Here is a 15,298-nt window from a genome sequence, read left to right as displayed (position 1 = left end):
AGGTCTCCTAAGCAACCAAATTGGCCCGGTTGCTAGGGAGGGTAGAGTCACATGGGGTAACCTCCTCGTGGTCATGATTAGTGGTTCTCGCTCTCAATGGGGCGTGTGGTAAGTTGTGTGTGGATCGTGGAGAGTAGCATGAGTCTCCACATGCTGTGAGTCTCCGCGGTGTCATGCACAACGAGTCACATGATAAGATGCACGGATTGACGGTCTCAGAAGTGGAGGCAACTGAGACTTGTCCTCCACCACCCGGATTGAGGTGAGTAACCGCGCCACCACGAGGACCTACTAAGTAGTGGGAATTGGGCATTCCAACATTGGTAGAAAAGGGGATAAAAATTAAAAAGGAAAAAAAACAAAAGTACAGAAATCTCTTTGAATTTCTAAAGGCAAATAATGTTTCCGTTAGATGTGTCTACGGTTTCAATAAAACAAACTAGAACAACTGCCACAGCTGTAACAAAATGATTATATTCCCTCACTTCCCTGATATGCATTTAATAAAACTAATTTAATAATTTAATAATATTTCTCTCGGAAATAGTAATAGCTGTACGCTATTCCAAACTCATTATCTGATTCCATAGTCGTGCCAGTGTGACCTATAACTAAATGAAGTCACACCCACGGGTCACAAAATGTAACCATTTATTCACAATCTTGAAAACATGACTTGATTATTTCAAACTAGATTGATCACCCTATAAAGTCTTTTCAAAGCAAATTCATAAACATTCAGATGCATATTGTAAAGCTGATAAATACTGATGGCTGTACGGTGTGTGTGTGTGTGTGTGTGTGTGTGTTACCTTGATCTGTTGTCTGCGCAGCATGGCGAGTTCTCTCATGTCTCTGAATGGTTGTAGCAGATAGTGATAGAGTTCAGTCGTGGCCTCCACCAGATCGCTGTACGCTTCATCCTGTTCAGAGTACAACTGCAGCAGCTCCACCATACTGTCCACAGCACGCTGACGCTCCAACAACTACACCAGAGGAAATATCACAACCTTACAAAGTGTTGAAACACCTTTGACTATCAGCAAAAAGTGCATGAAGATACTGACTGACACGTAAAGCGGCGAGTAAAACAGGAGAGGGTCTCGGCAATGCACAGACACAGTAAATTTCTCTCTGGGTTTTGTCCTGGGTCAAAAATGGTCTATCCAAGTTGCTATCCACTTTTTTATTGTATTTAACAACACACATCATTTCAAAGCAGCTTTACAGAAAGTATATTTATCTGTCTTATTGTCCAAGTCGAGCAGTTCCACTTGCAAAAACTTTATTGAAAATCATGTTAAAATTATTGTCTTTAGGTCCCCAGTCAGCAAGCAAGACAAAGGTGACTGAGGCAAGGAACCCAAAACCCCATTAGATGTTTGTTAGGAGAAAAAACCTTGCCCCACATGCACAAAGTTGCTTGATGATTACATTTTGGCAATTTATGTTTACTTTAGATATGCGAGTAATCATATACCATGTAAATATGTGCAGCCATAAACTGTAATTAATTGACAGACTTAGGGCTCTATTTTCGTGACCACATTACGACCGTGCACAACGTCTTATCCAATTTCCATGAGTGGGAGTGTTTGCGCTATTGTGGGTGTATGCGCGCAAACTGTGTGTGTATTGTATGTTAATGAAGCAGCGCAAAGTGCAATTTGCTGTTTTCCTGAGAAATAGGTCATTGCGCTAAGACATTTCAAATCCACATCTTCTCAGCGCAGTCTAAATTCAGTTCCTGCAGTTGCAGTTTGGAGATTCCACCAGCAGGTGCTAATAAAGTCCAAACTAAAATAATGTCCAAAATAAAATGGATCAGAGTTGTATTATATGAAACAAACATGTATTTGTGTTAAACTATCTATAGGTCATGGTTTATTTTTTAATTATTATTATTATTATTATGTTTACATCTCTCTAATGTAACAGAGACTACCTCCAAATCTTGACGAGAAGTACATTTTCTATGCGTATGAATGGAGCGCGTCACTGTCATAGAAATATGCCTGACATTCAACAAGGACGCCGTTGGGGGGGCCTGGGTAGCTCAGTGGTAAAAGACGCTGGCTACCACCCCAGGAGTTCGCTAGCTCGCTAGTTTGAATCCCAGGGCATGCTGAGTGACTCCAGCCAGGTCTCCTAAGCAACCAAATTGGTCCGGTTGCTAGGGAGGGTAGAGTCACATGGGGTAACCTTCTCGTGGTCGCTATAATGTGGTTAATTCTCGGTGGGGTGTGTGGTAAGTTGAGCGCGGATGCCGCGGTGGGTGGCGTGAAACCTCCACACGCGCTATGTCTCCGTGGCAACGCGCTCAACAAGTCACGTGATAAGATGCACGGATTGACGGTCTCAGACGTGGAGGCAACTGGGATTCGTCATCTGCCACCCAGACTGAGGCGAATCACTACATAACCACGAGGACTTAAAAGCACATTGGGAATTGGGCATTCCAAACTACTAACTACTTATTAATGTGCCGTCTTTGTTTACATCACTGGTGCTTGACAGGGAATGGACTATATGAAAGGACGCAGATGGTGCAATAACCGAAAGAGAACCTCAGAATTAAATTGCACTTGACCCAGCCCATTAGCGCTTTACGCACGCGATTTTGCCAAACCCACTTGCGCCTAGACATAGCGCATGCTTCCACGAAAATACCAAAACTTCATGGCCATGCCCACTGACTTTACACTTATGATTTATCACATAGCGCTAGTGTTCTTAGTCACAGAGATGCTTAAATAGTCACTGGTAACACTTTACAATAAGGTTTCATTTGTTAACATTAGCTAACAACATTAACATGAACTAACAATGAACAATTGTATTTTTTATTAACTAACATTTACAAAGATTAATAAGTGCTGTACAAAATATATATATTGTTCATGATACTTAATGCATTAACTAATGTTAACGAATGTAAAGTGTTACCTAGTCAATCCTTACATTACCGGCAGATGTTATTGACTGACCACTCAACTGTCTGCTGTAATCAGTCAATTCATCTATTACAGCTCATTATTTAATTGAGATAACCACTTAATTAAGATCAACTCTATCATTTGTTTCTTCTAAGTGCGTTTTAAAGTTTTTGCACTAAATAATACACGATCTAGCATTAAAGGTGCAGTATGTAAACATTTTCATGTAATATTAGCCAATGTGTGAACAGCTTGTAACACAACTTAAAAAATGAGCCCTTCCTGGACTTCCTAGGTTGTGTATTAAAGCCTGTAGACTGATTTTCATGCGAAGGGAGCGGGTCGCTTTTGCCGGGAAAATCCAAAGGATGTGACGTTTATGCGCGCTCCCGAGAGCCTCAGTGCGTCTCTTCCACTATTCAACAGTGACAACAAACTGCAACACTAGGTGACGTTATCTTAGAGATGGAATCCAGCAAACGTCCGGCTCCCAGCACAACACCGACTCCTACACAAACTCAGAGTAACCCAAACAAACATTTATCTACTGAATCCCGTCTGGCTAAGCGGGAACGTGATCGTGGTCGAGCGAAAACTAGAGTGAACATCGGCAGGGCGTTTGATTCCTGGAGGGACCTTCGTTCGGTTTTGGGGATCAAACCCGACCCTGAATTGGCGTTCTTCTTATTGGACAGGTAAACTTACATAACTGCAAAGCATGTGAAATATAGTGCCATAAGGATTGATCTGTGTCATTTTAGCTAACTTCATCTTGCCTGCTAATGCTAACACTGATGAACTGCAAGCTACCTTGCTTCGTAACTTTCAAATAATTTCAACGATCTTCTCTTTATACTAAAAGTCAGGTATACAGGATACATTTAAGCAAACAGACTGGTTTCTTATTCATAGTACAACATATGACATGCAAAACATACAATAGTGCAACATTTTGGTGTAGTTCAGTAGTATGTAGCTGTGTGTGTGTATCAGTATGTTATGTTAGCTGATAAGTAGTTTTAGTTTAGTCTCAAAGTTTGTAGTAAAACAATCATAATTGTGTAATTTTAATTATGTTACCTCATCTGTCAGCATGATGTCGGTGAATCATATTCAGTCTCTTTGTACGTTACGTCATTGTTTTGGTCGATGCTCGCTCGCGTCCCTATGGAGTGTGTGCGCGAACACGAGCAACAGGCTGCAGTTCACTGAACGGCCACAGGTGTCACTAATAACTAGAGTTTCTGAATCTTACATACTGCAGCTTTAAGGCAGCAACTTTTACACAGGCAAACGCTACTCACCTTTTCTTAAGAAAACACAGAACAGGACATGATGACACAATCTTTGGGGGGACAAAAATCACATCTAATATTGTACAATTTTTAGTTTCGGCAACCCAAAATATCACTTGAGAGCAGCCGATAAAAATGCTGAAAGCAAGAAAACCTTGTTTTTATTGTGCTGTTCTGGCTATAAATAAAACAGTTTAGTATACAGTACCACACCCAAAAACAACCAATTAGATAAAACATTAGCATTCCTGAATTCACATGTTCTGTCAATATAGTTAAATTCTCCTGCAAGAGCCTCCTAGATGTATTTCATACAGCTATCAAATCTATTGTGTAAATTAACCAGCTGACAAATGTGATTGTGTTTACAGGAGTGTGTGGAGCTATAATCATCTCATTCACTCTCTCAGTAAGTGCACACACACACACACACACACACACACACACACACACACACACACACACACACACACTTGTGTCTGACTCCTTCAGTTTGTACAGTAAGTTACACTTTTGTTCTCATAAGAATAGCACAGAAACTTTCTTCTGTATCTCTGCTTTATATTAAATCCACATTCAGCTCTGTTCTCTGAGGGTTTCAATGAAAAGATCCACTCTCTCCAGTGGGGTGAAACACTGCTCCATTCATCCTTAACACTGACCCTCTGTTTACCTTGACGACTGGTTACTGTGGAGACGATGGTTGGCGGGCAGAGGCGGTCGTGTCCAGAGTTGCCTCGGGCACAATCGAGACAGCATGAACGTGTAGAGCCGCACACTACTATCATATTATTCACCAGGTACACACACCTGCACGTTTTCTTTGATTTGAATCGAGTCATCAGAGAAATTCAATTCATCATTGTTACAATTCAATTTAGAGAGCATGTATTCTGTTGCAGTTTCTAATGAAGTTACCAGTTGAGAACTAGAATAAAAGACTAAATAAGTTTCTAATTCTCGGCCTGTATTTACAAAAACATCTCAAGGCTAAAAGTAGCTCCTGACACGGACATTTAGGAGCAACTCCTAATTTAAGAGTAATTCATGAAGTATTTTAACGCTAAAAGTAGCTCATAAAACCACAAAAGCTTAGAAGTCCTCCCCTAAGAGTTCCTCACAAATGATCTGAAGCATGCCTGCTGTCATCAATCTACATTAAAAACAATGTTTTAGAATATTATTATAACATAAACCTTTTAAAAAGGTATCACCTGAATCACAATTGTGGATGTACTTTAATATAACATTGTGTGGCAGGGAGGAGGGCGGGGCCGGGTCATGATGCTGCACACCCGGCCCCTAATCAGGCTAATCAAGCCCTCGAGAGGGATAAAGGCGACCGGAGGCGGCAGTTCGACAAAGAGAGAGAGACTTATGGGCAGCTGCCCTGTATGTGTTTATGTTTGTGTCTATTTGCTTTATTAAAAGACTATTTATATTGTCTAGCCGGTTCTCGCCTCCTTTTCCCTTTTACCCTGTTACACATTATAATATTGGCATTGACTTTTAAAAAGTTATCGTCTGAATATATATTCCTCTAATATTATAATCTGTCCGGTAAACCATGTTGAATGAGCTTCAAATTCACATTTGTGATGAAGTCACATGAGCATCTCAATACTTTAGTTTGCATCTCGTATTTGGTATTTCATTCATATTCACTGGCCAGAAATATACAGTATATGGAGGAAAACATTCTGCCTACCATCGTCCTTTGTTTTACATTAGAAAGAAAGTCATATGGGTTTTTGAACAACAAAAGTGGTGACAGAATTGTCATTTGTTTGTGAACTTTCTCTTAAAAGGTACAAGAGTTTTCTAGCGTGTAAAATGCTGTGTTAGTTAGGGCTGGGTATTAATACAGATTTTCCAAATTGATTCAATTCCCATTCACTAGATCTCTATTTGATTAGATTCCGATTTCAATACAACTCGAGTCTATTATGATTAATTTGGGGATATTTTTAGTTGCTATGTCCATTTTGCTTACATTTGTAAGAACTTCTCTCACATCCACACAAATCAGTTTCCATTTAATTTTCCGCCTCTCATCCACACTAGCACTACGTTTTCCTCCATGGAGACTTTTGAAAACGCTCTTCATAACCGCATACTTTGGAAAACAATGATGTTAGGAAACTGAAAATTAATGTTTCAATCTTAAAGGTAAAGTATGCAATTTCTGCGCTACTAGTGGCACCGAGTGGAATTACAAGGTTTTCAAACCAAATCATGTTTTCTAAGAACCTTTGCCAACACCCCTTATGGGGCTTTTCCACTGCACAGTACAGCAACTCAACTCTGCTCACTTTTTGGGGGTTTTCCACTGTGGATAGTACCTGGTACCTGATACTTTTTTTAGTACCACCTCGGTCGAGGTTCCAAGCGAGCCGAGCCGATACTAAATGTGACGTCAAAACCCTGCAGATCACTGATTGGTCAGAGAGAATCGTCACTACCAGCGTCACTGGATTTGCGACACGGGACATCAGCCCGCTAGTTTTAAAGTTAGCAACAGCGACAGCAATATCAGTTGTTCACACGACTTTCGAATTGTAAAAAAAAAAGGGCTGTGCACAAAACCACGCCGTGGTCAATAAACGAGGAGCAGATGTTCCTCTCGTTAGCGATGAACGAAACGACGCAAAACAAAAAAGTCTTTCAGGAAGTGTCTCAGCTGTTGGCCGCACACGGCTACCACTGGATCTACCAACAGTGTAGGGAAAAGTTAAAAAAACTTTAGTGACTACAGAACCATCAAGGACCACAACAGCCGGAGTGGTTCAAACAGAAGAAAGTGGAAGTGGTTCGACCAAATGGACGCTATCTATGGCAATAGACTGGCGAGCAATGGGAGGGAGAGTGCCCTGGACTCGCCATTGTTGGAGCCACGATGGAGGATGGTACGTCTTGTTACGTTTACTCTATATTCTGCTTGAAAGCTTCACTTTATTTAGTTGACCAGCTACTGGAAAGCTTGCTTCTAAAACAACCAGGCCAGTTTAACGGTTACACTTGTGTAAAATCACCATGCAACAACTGTTTTATGCAGCACAATGAGCTAGTAGCTAACAGCTAGCGGTCGTGTTATTGTTTATGGTCAGTAATGTTTGTGTCGCATTTAAGATGATGTCACGGCAGTGATGATCAGCCTATAATCCCACCCACATTGAGGCGGCAATAAACTGCAGTGGAAAAGCAAGCTCAGAAAAGTAAAGCGAGCAGAGTCGAGTCGAACCGTATCGTGCAGTGGAAAAGTGCAATTTGACTCATCACGCCCTTTTGCACTAGAAGTGGAGAGTTCACATTAATCTTGCTATAGTGCCCCTTGTGGAAACACTGAGAATGCAATGCGTACTTGCGTTTGGTTATGAATTTCATTCTGACACATTATAGAACGCAACAATGCGTGAAGTTGAGCTTATGTTGTAAGAAGCGTCTATGTTCACGTACTTGAGTAGTGTATGATTTGGCCTTTAGCCTGCATGCGGTTTGATGAAAAACGTGATTGTAGATTATGCCTTTAAAAACATTTAGTTTAACAACTTTGGCGTGCTCACTGGGGGCCTAAAGACGATTGTGGCAAGGAACACAAAAATCCATAAGATGTCCATATATCATGGTATTAGATGACAAAATATCAAAGCAGTTGTCATTTATTTGAAACAAAGATAGCTTTAGCACACTTCAAGCAAAACATTTGCAAATATGTTAGATTTAAAATGACAAATGGATAGAGTTTTGAAAATGAAGACAAAATATATTATATTACACACAGCACGTAACACAGAGTGTGACCAGTGTACTCTGATTCTGAAACAAGCGACACGGAGAAGAGCAGGTTCTTTTTAATGAATCAGTAACGCACAATGTGGAACTGGACATCGTTTCACACGAACCACAGTGCTACGTACATCCTTGTGACGAGGAGGAGGAGGGCATGGCCGGGCCGAGAGGATTCACGCCCGGCGCCAAGTTGCCCAATCAGCGGGAGAGAGATAAGAGGAGGAGCCGGGGATGCCAGAAAGAGAGAGAGAGAGAGAGATGCACGCAGCAGTGTTTGTGTGTGCGCTTTTGTTATGATTCAGTTCAGTGTTTTATGCTGAATTAAAGTCTTTTTGATTGTTAATCCAGTTCATGCTTCCTCCTGATGAACGAGAGGCTTGTCTGCCACACTGGTGCCGAAACCCGGGACTGGAGGAAGACGTGCCATCAGAGCCCTCACCGCTGACAGAGGATCGCGATGCAGGAGTGGTTCAATGGTACTGGAGCCATCCGCCAGGAGACGGAGGAGCCTTTGTCGTCCACCAGGGGACGGAGGACCCGAGGAGCCGCTGCCGGCCGCCAGGGGACGGAGGACCCGAGGAGCCGCTGCCGGCCGCCAGGGGACGGAGGACCCGAGGAGCCGCTGCCGGCCGCCAGGGGACGGAGGACCCGAGGAGCCGCTGCCGGCCGCCAGGGGACGGAGGACCCGAGGAGCCGCTGCCGGCCGCCAGGGGGACGGAGGACCCAAGGAGGCGCTGCCGGCCGCCGGGAGGCAGAATCCAGTGCAGTCGCCCGGCGTCACGGAGGATCGCTGGACAGCTGGCTGAGGACCGAATGGCGGCGTGGTCGGGATCCGGAGTTTTTTTCCTTTTCTTTTTCTCTCTCTCCCTCTCTCTCCTATCTTGGGGGGCAACTCCTCCTCTCCAGGAAGGAAGGGGGGGTAGTAAGTCAGACCGGAGGTTTCCTCAGCCTGAATCGGGTGGTGGGGGGGTATGTGACAAGGAGGAGGGCGTGGCTGGGCAAAGAGGATTCACACCCGGCGCCGAATTGCCCAATCAGCAGGAAAGAGATAAAAGGAGGAGCCGGGGATGCCAAAAAGAGAGAGAGAAAAAGAGAAAGAGAAAGAGAGAGAGAGACGCATGCAGCAGTGTTTGTGTGTGCGCTTTTGTTATGATTCAGTTCAGTGTTTTATTCTGAATTAAAATCTTTTTGATTGTTAATCCGGTTCCTGGTTTCTCCTTTCCCGATGAACCAGAGGCTTGTTTGCCACAGTCCTCAATAAGTGCTACAAGTGAATCCAAAAGACATGAATCAGTCTGAGCTGTGACTGAACTAATCTGACAACATGTAATTTAAAGGCCAGTTCATCCAATAGTTGTTGGCATCTGTTTTCACCATGCTTGTCGGATCTTTGAACAGTCTGGTATGATTTTCCAACAAACTCTGATGTAATCTGACTTCATCACGAACCGTTGCCATGACAATTAGGTAAGCGTCCCTACCAACTCGTAGTAAATTAATCCACGCAGGTGCAACTGCATTGGTAGACCAGGAGCAACTCAGTCAATCATGTTTAATCACATTTTTGTAACAAACTTTTAAAGCATTCCATTACTTTCCAAATAAGGAAAACTAAATTATATGTTAGTGTTGGTTAACTTGTTTCAGCAGTTTGTGTGGATGACACTGGTGAGGGAATGACTGAACTTTCCTCCACTTCATGTGAAATGTCTGAGTGTTCTGTAGAGTTGAGTGTGTGTGGATGTAAACTGGTGTACACCTCACACATCGTTCTGGTGGCAACTGAAGGTAGATCAGGTTTCGGCTGACAGATGGCAGTTTAGGGGCTCAGTGACCCATGCAGCCGATTGGGGAGGGGGGTCCCCAATCAGCTCTCACCCCATCCCAAACCATGAGCCCTGCACACTGACTGCAGCCAATGAAGACTAATGATAAGCACAGGTTTAGTTCTACTTTGAGCTTACGTTTTTATGCTCAGTCTGCATCCCGGAGCAGCTCTAAAACCCATTAATACTGCAGGTTATTCATATCAGTGTGTGGAGCATTCTCAAATGAAAATCAATAAACACAAGCAACTTTAATCATTGATCGATACACTCATCACAGTAGATTCTCAAATTAAACAAGCAGGTGCATACAGCAACATAGGAACTGTTATAAGCACTTACAACTGTCATTATGCACATTAGCACATGTAATAATAATAATAATAATAATAATGCTTAGTCTATTGAACATTTAGACCAATGAATTTCCATGACATTAGATATACCGGTCCGTTGCCCCCTAAACTTATGTTAATTTTACTCAAACACACACCTATAAATAGTAAATCCAGAGAAACGGATCATTTTGCAGTGCTCTCTGCAATTCTTGATTATTTCTGTGAATTATCAGTCTCCCATATGCGTGTACGCATACATTTCATACATGCTATTTCTTACTCAAGGTGGCGCTGTTGTTTCTGTGATTGACATTTGACTTTAATATTTGATGGAAGTAAACTATAGCAAGTTTAACACATGAACAGTATGATATGACTATTGTCATTTGGTGGACTGATGTGCATCTGTTTATACTCATATGTGTAATATATATGATACATATGTGTAGCTCAATGTGTGTTTGTCACCCAGTTGCATCTCATTCAATTTCAGTGTTATAGTAATGAATCCTGTTCTAGGAATAATCCGGAAAGGAATATTCCGTTTTCAACACGAGTTAAGCTCAATCAACAGCATTTGTGGCGTAATGTTAATTAGCACAAAAATTAATTTCGACTCGTCCCTCCTTTTCTTTAAAAAACGAAAACAAAAATGGAGGTTCCAGTGAGGGTTCTATTGTTCTAATTTCTATTGTTTTATGTCAAAATAAACATTTTAAAAATGTTTTGCTTAAAAAGAGGGACTGTGCTGTCTTTCTTTACAATAAATGACACTAGCTTTCATATTTAATAATGCATGCAAAAGACATATAGACATTTTGAGACGGAAGTGTCACCTTTTGGGGCCAATGTACATTCATTACTGATCATAAAATCACAATTGGTTCTGCAAATGTGTATGTGAGTCTCACCTCTTGCAGGTGTCTCTTGTTCCTCTGGAGCGCATCTTCATATCCCTTCTGTCGGAGTTCACTCAAACTCTCATAATACTCCTCAGAATCGTCGTTGTCCGGAAACAGAATCTGAGACAGGATCTTCCATCCGCAGGTGTCGAGCGCGTGACCCAGATACACCTGCAGCTGGAAGCAGAGCGCCTCCATCTCGCGCGCGCTCATCTCCGGAACCCCGAACAGAACCGACCACACGCCCGTCTGCTCCTCGGGGAAGGCGGGCAGACACGGTTCCAGGTCCGAGTTGACGGCGCACAGCTGCAGGTGAACGGCCCGCATGTCCAGGAACGAGAAGAGTCCGGCCCAGCTGAAGTCCTCCCGCAGATTCGGGTCCAGATCGTCCGGGACCTCCGGTACTTCATCCGCCACACCGGGGATCGGGTCTAGAACTTCCATGTCGCCACTCTTGGCGGTTCCGCTCGCTTTGCTCGGACTTCTCGCCACCGGTCTGCTGGAATTGGATTCCCGGTCCGGACTCTTCGGCGGAGGCCTGTCTCTGGCGGGACGCTGTTGTTTGCCCGCGGTCAGTTCCCCCTCGGCCGCCTCGAGCAGCAGCGAGTCCCGCACCGCGGTCCGTTTCTGCACGGTTCGGTCGTGGCACGTGACGGCGAACTTTCCCTCGATGTCGTTCCACGCGACGATGAAGACGAACTTGTGCTTTTCTTTCTCCTCAAAAACATTCGGTCGCACCGAAACCCAGCCGGACTCTAGAGTATCCTCCATCGTGAATGACATATCCCGTTTATCCCGGGACAAAGATCGAAGAACGACACCAAAACACTGACTAAATAAACCGCAGGCTAACGGACGCTTCAGTCGCGCGTTAATAACGGGAAACTCGCGTTGTTGTTTGTTGAACTCGTCAAGCGTCCGAATGCGTCCGTTAACGCGCTCATCGTTTGTAATATTCACACCTGTGCGCGTCGCGTCACCTGCCGCGCGTCGCTCATGAGGCCTTTTGTCCGTCTGGTCTCGTGCGCGTCTCTGTTTACAAGAGTCAGGCGCATGCGCGAAGAGTGGGGGTCTTTCTCCAAAAGTCCGCAACGCTCCGCACTAACAACCTCATTAATCTACCCGAACGAGCGCCGCGCATCCCCGTCGCCTGTCATCTCGCTATCAACGGCAGACAGTGTGGCGTTTGTTGCGCTAATAAGCATCTTTAACGTCGCAAATGTTTCTCATCTGACGAGTCGCTGACTGGGCGCTGACGTCACGGACAGGAGGACGTAAACATCTGCACGTGGGGCACGCTCTCTGCGTGATGACGTAATCAGATGAGACGCAGGAGACGCAGTGTGTTCTTTTATTTATGCAAATGTATCAGATTTCTCCTAGAGAGAAAGGCTTGGTAAAATCCTTATACATTCTGTGAAAGAAGTGCACTTTAAAGTAAGCTACTACACAAAATGCGCCCCTGTAAGGCAGCTTTATCTAAATGTATGGAAATTGACAGCAAATGTATAGTTTGTGGTGTAAATGAGTGACTTATTTGATTAATTTTATAACTGTGATGGAGTGACGTGAGCTTCTACTTATTTGATCCACGGAAAATTAACTAGTTTATCACCACAATATGTCATATGTGCCTATGCAAACAAGAAGGGGGAAACTTTTATATTCTGCATGGTACATATTATAAATCAAATCAAATCACTTTTATTGTCACACAACCATATACACAAGTGCAATGGTGTGTGAAATTCTTGGGTGCAGTTCCGATCAACATAGCAGTCGTGACAGTGATGAGACATATACCAATTTACAATAAACATCAGATTAACACAACACAATTTAAACATCTGATATACACATAATTACACATTACACAATATACAAATAATAACATACACTGCACAGTATACAATACACACAATATAGATACACATTATACAATAAAAATAAAAAAGTATATATAGTAGTATATATAGAATGTCAATACAGTACAATACTGTACATTCAGGCTGTCGGTTGATAGTCAGTTGTTAAGAGAGAATATAACATAATAATAATATTATTTATGACAGTCCGGTGTGAGGTATAAGAGTAAGGGTCATAAAGCGCAGTGCTGATATATATTGATCATGGGAGATCAAGAGTTCAGAAGTCTGATTGCTTGGGGGAAGAAGCTATCATGGAGTCGGCTGGTGCGGGTCCTGATGCTGCGATACCGCCTGCCTGATGATAGCAGTGAGAACAGCCCATGGCTCGGGTGGCTGGAGTCTCTGATGATCCTCCGAGCTTTTTTCACACACCGCCTGGTATATATGTCCTGGAGGGAGGGAAGCTCACCTCCGATGATGGGTCTGGCAGTTCGCACCACACTTTGCAGTGCTTTGCGGTTGTGGGCGGTGCTATTGCCGTACCAGGCGGAGATACAGCCAGTCAGGATGCTCTCTACAGTGCAGGTGTAGAACCGTGTGAGGATGTGGCGGTTCATTCCAAACTTCCTCAGCCGTCTCAGGAAGAAGAGGCGCTGATGAGCCTTCTTCACAACGACTTCAGTGTGGATGGACCATGTGAGTTCCTCAGTGATGTGGACACCCAGGAACTTGAAGCTGCTGACCCTCTCCACCGGTGCTCCATTGATGGTGATGGGACTGTGTTCTCTGTCTTTTCTTCTGAAGTCCACCACAAGCTCATTTGTCTTGCTGACGTTGAGGGAGAGGTTGTGCTCCTGACACCAGTGTGTCAGAGTGTGCACCTCCTCTCTGTAGGCTGTTTCATCATTGTCAGTGATCAGACCTACCACCATCGTATCATCATCAACTTAATGATGGCATTGGAGCTATGTGTTGCCACACAGTCATGTATGAACAGGGAATACAGTAGTGGGCTGAGAACACAGCCCTGTGGGTCTCCAGTGTTGAGGGTCAGTGATGAGGAGATGTTGCTGCCTATTCTAACCACCTGACGTCTGCTTGACAGGAAGTCCAGGATCCAGCTGCACAGCGAGCTGTTTAAGCCCAGAGCCCGGAGTTTCTCATCAAGCTTGGAGGGCACTATGGTGTTGAATGCTGAGCTGTAGTCTACAAACAGCATTCTCACATAAGTATTCCTTTTTTTCCAGGTGAGAGAGAGCAGTGTGTATTGTAGATGCAATGGCATCATCAGTGGAGCGATTGTTGCGGAAAGCAAACTGCAATGGGTCTAGTGAGGGTGGCAGCACAGAGCAGATGTAATCTCTGATTAGTCTCTCAAAGCATTTGCTGATGATGGGGGTCAGAGCAACAGGACGCCAGTCATTTAAGCAAGTTATTTTGGATTGCTTTGGAACAGGCACAATGGTGGACGTTTTAAAGCATGTGGGGACTACAGACAAAGAGAGGGAAAGGTTGAAAATATCCATAAAAACACCAGCCAGTTGGTTCGCGCACGCTCTGATGACGCGGCCCGGAATGCCGTCTGGACCCGCGGCTTTGCGAATATTCACCCGTCGGAAGGATCGGGTTACATCCGCTACAGAGACGGAGAGTGAACTAACCTCTGTAGCTTTGGCTGCGAGAGCTCTCTCCGCGAGGGCGGTGTTATTTCCCTCAAAACGAGTGTAAAAAGTATTTAGCTCATCCGGGAGAGAGGCAGCGGTATTCACGGTGGAGTTTTTATTCCCTTTAAAGTCTGTGATGATATTAATTCCCTGCCACATGCTTCTAGAGTTGGTGGTGTTAAACTGTCCTTCAATCTTGTCCCTGTACTGACGTTTTGCTGTTCTGATAGTTTTTCGGAGGGCATAACTGGCTTGTTTATGCTCCTCCGCGTTCCTGGAATTAAAAGCAGAGGTCCGCGCATCAAGTGGCGTGCGAACATCGCTATTAATCCAAGGTTTCTGGTTCGGGTAGATCCGTATTGTTCTGGTTGGAACGACGTCCTCTACGCACGTTCTGATGAAACACATTACGCTATCAGCGTAAAGCTCAATGTCGTCATCAGAGGCGGACTGGAACATCTCCCAGTCCGCGTGATCAAAACAGTCTTGTAGCGTAGAGTCTGACTGGTCTGACCAGCAATGGATCGTTCTGAGGGTGGGTGCTTCCTGTTTCAGTTTCTGCCTGTAAGCGGGCAGAAGCAGAATGGAAGAGTGGTCCAATTTGCCAAATGGTGGGCAGGGGAGGGATTTGTAGCCATCCCAGAAGGGAGAGTAGCAATGGTCCAAAACCCGGTCCCCTC

The 15,298-nt window shown here is 44.0% G+C and overlaps 1 protein-coding gene across 1 annotated transcript in view; it reads right to left on the bottom strand.

The window, feature by feature from the left end:
- The window catches only part of jmy (junction mediating and regulatory protein, p53 cofactor), a 30,610-nt gene extending 18,273 nt beyond the window's left edge, over positions 1–12,337 (bottom strand). The window contains exons 1-2 of the mRNA XM_051680918.1: positions 11,096–12,337; positions 813–986 (exon numbers count right to left, since the gene is read on the bottom strand). Of these exons, the coding sequence (XP_051536878.1) occupies positions 813–986; positions 11,096–11,869 (948 nt within the window). The 5' untranslated portion in view covers positions 11,870–12,337. The remainder of the gene's footprint in view (positions 1–812; positions 987–11,095) is intronic.
- Between the last annotated feature and the right edge of the window lie 2,961 nt (positions 12,338–15,298).

Source organism: Myxocyprinus asiaticus, chromosome 40 (assembly GCF_019703515.2).
Source record: "Myxocyprinus asiaticus isolate MX2 ecotype Aquarium Trade chromosome 40, UBuf_Myxa_2, whole genome shotgun sequence".
Classification (NCBI taxonomy): domain Eukaryota; kingdom Metazoa; phylum Chordata; class Actinopteri; order Cypriniformes; family Catostomidae; genus Myxocyprinus; species Myxocyprinus asiaticus.
This window is presented reverse-complemented; position numbering and strand designations above follow the sequence as displayed.